The sequence below is a fragment of the Temnothorax longispinosus genome, unplaced genomic scaffold (genome assembly GCF_030848805.1).
Source record: "Temnothorax longispinosus isolate EJ_2023e unplaced genomic scaffold, Tlon_JGU_v1 HiC_scaffold_55, whole genome shotgun sequence".
Classification (NCBI taxonomy): Eukaryota; Metazoa; Arthropoda; class Insecta; order Hymenoptera; family Formicidae; genus Temnothorax; species Temnothorax longispinosus.
In genome coordinates, this window is record NW_027270396.1 from 78,146 (window position 1) to 85,120 (window position 6,975).

The 6,975-nt window shown below is 32.8% G+C and overlaps 1 protein-coding gene across 1 annotated transcript; it reads right to left on the reverse strand.

Moving 5' to 3' along the window:
* Positions 1-315: 315 nt before the first annotated feature.
* On the reverse strand, positions 316-5,791 carry LOC139824755 (UDP-glycosyltransferase UGT5-like). Its single transcript, XM_071797298.1, has 4 exons — positions 5,657-5,791; positions 3,177-3,428; positions 2,726-2,965; positions 316-1,744 (listed from the first exon to the last, which is right to left on the reverse strand). Exons 1-4 carry the CDS (start codon positions 5,789-5,791, stop codon positions 1,286-1,288), a joined length of 1,086 nt encoding a protein of 361 aa, XP_071653399.1. The 3' UTR covers positions 316-1,285.
* Positions 5,792-6,975: the final 1,184 nt, after the last annotated feature.

Genomic DNA, 6,975 nt, shown 5'->3' on the forward strand with positions numbered 1-6,975 from the left:
CATTTCGTCCTGTAATTTCTTTTTTTGGTAAAGCAGCGATTTCTCGCGAAATAAAGTATTCTCTGCTTTAACAAAGACAATTCAATTTATCATTTATCAACAATTTACTGCTTTAAATGTTGTGTTTTGGTAAAGTAGCGACTTTCTCGCGAAATAAAGTAATCTCTGCTTAAAAAAAAAAACGTAATATTAGTCGTTTATGCCTCTCAATACTCAAAATAGCTGCTATATTTTCGAAATTTTTTTTGTTAATAACTTTTTAACAAATAACGACCGCCGGCTAAAAACTTCTAAAGGTCACTCAGGAGGGTGACCTTGACAACATATGTCAAGGTCAAGGTCATCGGAGGGTGGTCCGTATTACTAAATAATTACCAAATTTTTTGATAAATGTCCGTGGTTGCTCCAACTTCCGCAAATTTTGAGATATCAAGTTCAATTTTTTGTTTTAATGTAGAGTATTTAAAGAACAGTTGGTATTAAATTTGGAGGTGATCGATAATCGGGTTCTTGCTTTATAAAATTTTGAATTTTTTGAGAAATGTCCGTGGCTGCTCTGACTTCCGCAATAAGATATCAGGTTATTTCTAATTCTATTTATATTCTTCAGTCTTTTCTATCTCTATTTCATATATATAGTAATACTTTAAGATTTGATTGATTGGACCCAGCTATATACGCGATCAAAAGTCTATAATTTTTTGAGAAATGTCTGTAGTGGCTTTAACTTTCGCAAATTTTAAGATCTCGGTCTACTTCTAATTTTATTATATTCTTCAGTCTTTTTTACCCCTATTTTATAAACAATTCTTTAAGATTTGGTTGATTAGACCCAGCTTTATACGCGATCAAACATGCGAAGTCCATATATGGACTATGTAGCCTGAACTCCCAAAGTCAACATCGATTTGACATTGCGTCAATTGTAAAACCCCACTTGTGCTACTAAGCTGACCCTTTTCAATTCATAAAAAAAGATTAAATTTAAAGTTAAAAAAATGTGCAAATTAGAAACTTGCACATTTGCTTCCTCATCATTATATACAGATCGCTATCATTGCTCCTATTTTATTTCGCTCACAAAGCTCCTCTTATGAGGAAGCTTGTATTTTATTTGATACATAATTATTAGTATTTATATTAGTTTGACTAATTGTAAGTCCTAATTTAAGAATTTTCAAATAAAGATATAATATAATTAATAGATAATAATTCGACAGAGTTTAGTTAAAATTATATTTCAGTATACACAATTTTTTTACTAATATTCTTATTGCAATTTTTGTTAATATGTAGTGTTACTCAAGTAAGAAGTATAATTTTTTCTTACCTCAGGATACGTCACGACTACCTCGTCGGCAATTGGTTGCACGGTCTGGGCATTCAGTCCTGCGATCTCCAGGGTGTTCGGTGGCAGTGGGATCGCAGGCTCAAACGCAGGATGACTATTAATTAGTACTATATTAATTCTGTCTTTTTCTATTTCACGTAATGGCCTGATTGCATGGCCTACATATTCCTCGGTAAGTCGTTGAACAGCAGGCAAGAAATAGTAATATCTTATGAGATCATCCACAATGTAATATAGAACATTCCATGTTTTTAGCCACAAACCTTCGAGTTTTGCAATGGATCCAGGGTAAGGTCGAACAGTCGGGTAATTTGGACCGCCGACGTAATCCTTGAGCCAAGGCGCAGGACCAAACGGAATATATCCTACTACGGATGGCTTACCTTTAGCAACCTAAAAAACATTACCTACAGGTAATGGAAAAACTAAAACTAAGTAGCTATTATTTTGTATAAATAATTAAAATAAAAATTAATTAAGTACTATTTTGCAGAAAAACCTTTAATTTGTATTAGTATATAATGCACAGTAATATATTATTAAATAAATATAAACTATCGCTTTACGCGGAGGTATTGTGATTAACTCTGTTTAATTCATTCCGGTCTGTACTGTCTCATGTTATGTAGACAGTTAAACAATTTCAGTAACTTCCCGCGCGATTGTTCTCTATATATCTACATAGAGAGAGCTACAAAATTTTTCACGTATTTTTTCGCCTTTAAGATGTTCAATGAAACATCGCATTTTAACGTTTAGAACTAGGATCTAATTACAAGAAGCGATCGTAAAATTACCGCTGATATAATTGATGACTTTGCACTTTCAATTTGTTATGCAAACACACTTGATTTATAAGACTTCGCTACGGCACTGCATTTTAAAAATAGACTAAGCAATTACAATTCATTAATACTAGAGTAACTGGGGGGAATATGCCAGTGTGGAGAATGTGCCACTTGTTATGTTTAACAAAGCTATACGGCTAGGAGCGTTGTTGTAAATACTGTAAAATTGTTAAAAATTTTCTTAGTGTTTTATTGAAATTGTAATAAAAATATTCTTTTACATGCTTTTAAACAAGAATGCTCTTCTAAAATTAAATTACTATACATATTTGTATATGTGGCATATTACCCCTAATCGGAATAATATATATGCCACTTTTGCAACACTTTTGTAGGTATTTCTTTCTTTTTAATAGTAAAGAATCAAAATATTTCATTAAAACCATATATAAATAACAGATAAAAGAAGGAAAAAGAAGACCAGTATGCAAAGATACCTTAAAAAGAAAGAGAAATAGGAAAAAAAATCATATTTTTTCTTAAGTATGGCATATTCCCTTGAGTTACCCTATATAGATTGTTCTACCTCCCATAATCCGTAGAAACATTGACTTGAAGTAATGTCCTGCACTATAACGTCAAACTTGACAGTTTTAGTCATTTCCAAAAGTTCTTTCGCTGCTTCAGTTTTTATCGATGTGTCACATGCGAATAACATGCTAAATTGGTATATAGAATACATTGTATAAAAAACGCTGTACTGTTCCCATTTAACTAAGTTATAATCATCGGATTTTTCAACACTTTGCATCAAACCATCGAAGACCTGAAAATAATAAGAGTACCTTTCGTTATACAAGAGAGGACATGTGAAAATGTGATAAATTATAGGACCTCCGAAAGCACATTGATCTTACGTAAGATAGAAAACAACATTTTAAAATAGAAAAGTTCTATCTTTTCTCATTTGTTTTATAATTTGCAAATAATCGATTTATTTTCTCACAATGTCTTCGAATCTTGTAACATCTACTTACGGCGTAAGTCAAATTCTGCGCGAGTTTTCCTTTGACCTTAGTCTCACGTATGCTCACTGCGTGTACATGATGGCCTTTACGAAGCAGTCCTTTAACCAAATGCTCTGTCCAGATGTGGTGGCTAGGCGACGGAAGATTCTCTATCAATAAAATCGACAATGGTTTCGACGCTGTCACGAGATCACCTATTAAAATACAACAAACAAGGAAAATGACACGCTTAACATTGTTGCGCAAAACTTCTTGCGTGATCTCTCAATCAAATGCTAAGACCGAATGTATCAGTATGCCTAGTGTAGCATTCCTCCTCTCCTCATTTCAAGATAATGATATTTATAAATCATTATATCACTTTATGTAACAGGCTGATAACATTGACATTTTTTCGAAAACACAGCTGTGCAATTCTAAAAATAAGAGGAGGAAAGATTGCAGAAATATAAATAATTAATAATACATATGTGGATATGTATGTATGTAATACCCAGTATTTATTCACACTCTATTACTATGGTTGTTAAAATTGTATGAAGACATTTCCACAATTATTTATCAGTGTTGATCGTTAGATAATACATGACTGATAATCTATACTATACCCAGACAACAAAACGCCCCTGGTAACCATCTCCGATAGAAAACGATAAAAAATTTCTTATCGTTTTTAATACGGTTAGTGAATCGTTTATTTACGGTACTCTATCAGAAACTCACGTTACAAAATACTTGGAATCCTATCGTAAATATCTTATCAGCTATATATCAGTTTCTATCGTTTTTAATATAATTAGGTGAATCGTTTATTTACGGTATTCTATCAGAAAGTCACGTTGCAAATACTTGGGAGGTGCTTTTCAGGTGCTCCAAAATTAGTACAAAATGCGGATAAATATTATAGCTTGTTAAAGTGTCATAGTAACTATTATAAGAATTCATGAATAATAAAGAGGTACATGTATATGAAAGGTGCATATTTAGCGGAATTGTGCTCTACACTGCAGCGTACAGTAAAACTATTAAAACCAACGATTCTGTAGTACAATTAGACGATGATACAATTATCGAAATATTAAGTTTTATTATTGTAAATAAATGTTGCTTTGTCGTTTGTAAAGTTCTGACAACCATGCCTGCAGTCAATCAATTAAGAATAAATCATATGTTACATAAGTTACTAGCGAAGCACAAGATGAAAAAATAATTCCGATTCAGCTGATAAAACGTAAACTTGTGGTCGTCGAAATGAAATGTGACAAATTTCTTTGTACAATGCCGAACCAATTTGAAACATTATAACTATATATTAATATATCACTTTAATTATCAGTTAAAAAAACAAAATGTATCTGTTCATAATTCTTCATATTTGTACACTTATATAAAATATATTTCTAATAAATTAAGATTAATTACAGACTGGCGTTTAATTTATTATTAAAAATTCCGTGAAAGTTTATCTAACATATAGTTAAAATTATTTTTCATAATTTTCTATAAAAAAAGTATCAAAACTGATTCAGCTCTTCTGGCGTAAAAAACAGCACGCGTAAAAATTAGTATATTCAACTTAATTTTTCATAAAAATCCATAGCTTTCTGTGAAAAAGTATAAAAATTGTAGTTATTCATAGTTTTTCATATATCTGAATTATTAGATGTATGAAAATCGAAAAATTTCTATGAATACCCAGACAGCACGCATGTCCAAAAGCGGGACATAACGTCGTCTAAAAAGCATCTAAAAGACGTGTTATGTCCCGATTTTGGACTTGATGCTGTCTGGGTATTCACAAAATATGATTTTCATAGAAATTTTTTCCGTCTGCTGCTTCTAAACAATTCGGTTAATATCGTTGATATACGATAGAGATAACGATTAGCTGCCGTACAGAAGATGATTGTCAGTCGGAAAATCCTGATAAGAAACGATAGATGTGTCGCGGTTCGGTTAAGGAGGCTCTTACCTCGATCATAAAACGATAGATCTTTATGAAATTAAATTATGTTGTATAAAGTGAACCACAACGAACCGATGCCCAAAACTTTAGCATAGGTTGACGATAAAAATTTTAAAAATATCAGTATTGAAATTCGCATTTTTAACACAAGGCATATGGTAAACACTAAAATTTTTACCGGAAGTGATGTATTTTCTTGGCAAGTTTGCGAGCCAGGTAAACAAAAAACTAAGGAATTGTAGTTAAAATAATAATCTTTCTAATGATAAGAAGAAACTTGGTGTTGACGATGAGTTATAAAAGATATTGTAGTTTTAATATGACGTACGACAGGTTAGACGAATGATCTTCCTAGTGTCAAAATCGCGCGAAGTTTCAAATGTTGTATTACACGTAAATAAGTAAAATGCGTTTTTTAAATATCTTTGTTTTGTACCTATATAAACAATAAGTTTCAATTATTTGCCAATGAAACCTTGAAAATCAAAAAGTAAACAATGTTAATTATTCTTTCTAACCTCACTTGCACATGTCTTTCTCTGCGCTGTATGGTAGCGGCATAATTATTCTGTCGCGCATTGACAACCTTTATTTTCGAGAATTTTCCTTTCATTTTCCCTCTCAGCATTCTCACGTTATATCTTTCTTTTGGCTCCATCTCTTCATCGCATCAATCGCTACAACGCTACACGGCTACACCTCACTTAGCTACAGACTGCTACAGACGACGTTGTAACACGCGCATGTTATTATTCTGCTCTTTAGCACTGACGTAGTCAACTGACTTATTGTATAAATTTTAATATTTACACTAATAGAACATATAACTTACTCTTACACTATGTAAAAATCATTATTTATTTTTTATTTAATTTTCCGATAATTTTATAACCAATTATTAATGATAATTTTTCGGTTGCTACATTGATTAGAGCAGCCGGGTAAGAGCCTCCTTAAGGGCCGGTTGTTCCACCTTTCGATAAATCTCGGCTTACTCGACAGATTACTACCTATAGGATAAATCTTACCGGGTAGTTTACCAGCTATTTAGTGAGCGTTGTTCCACGGTTATTAATCCTATACAAATTCTATATTATCATATTCGTTAAATAAATCTGGACGTGGACGAATTGTATATCGCTTGCGAAGCACCACTATGTATATTTCTTCATCAGATTCTTCGTTATCATCTTCGTCACCATAAAGAAATTGATTTTTGCATAATCCTGGTTCCATTTTCGATACCGTCCGATACCGTCCGTTCGATAATATCCAAATTCTTTATCGCAAAATATTAATATACAAATGCGTGAAACGTCAGATACACCAGCGCTGCGCATCTCCCGCTGACGGGATATGATTTCTAATCCCACTACGCATTTATCTGTCAGATAAGTCTTACACGGTACCCAAAGTACCGTGTAATTTATCTGTCGATAGTGGCCATTTATCAGGAAGTTAAATTTTACCGAGAAATGGAACAACGCTCTACAGACATTTTATCCATCAAATAAGTTACCAGATAGTTTATCTGAAAGTGGAACAACCGGCCCTTAGGGGCCACTTTCAGATAACCGGCCCTTAGGGGCCACTTTCAGATAAACTATCTGGTAACTTATCTGATGGATAAAATGTCTGTAGAGCGTTGTTCCATTTCTCGGTAAAATTTAACTTCCTGATAAATGGCCACTATCGACAGATAAATTACACGGTACTTTGGGTACCGTGTAAGACTTATCTGACAGATAAATGCGTAGTGGGATTAGAAATCATACCCCGTCAGCGGGAGATGCGCAGCGCTGGTGTATCTGACGTTTCATGCATTTGTATATTAATATTTTG

Bases quoted from the DNA above. Each gene is read 5' to 3' on its own strand.
- LOC139824755 (XM_071797298.1), bottom strand. From the start codon at position 5,791: ATGGAGCCAAAAGAAAGATATAACGTGAGAATGCTGAGAGGGAAAATG. The intron at 2,966-3,176 runs GTAAGTAGATGT...TATTATTTTCAG, and splicing joins CGCAGAATTTGACTTACGCC to GTCTTCGATGGTTTGATGCA. The intron at 1,745-2,725 runs GTAGAACAATCT...AATGTTTTTTAG, and splicing joins GTTTCTACGGATTATGGGAG to GTTGCTAAAGGTAAGCCATC.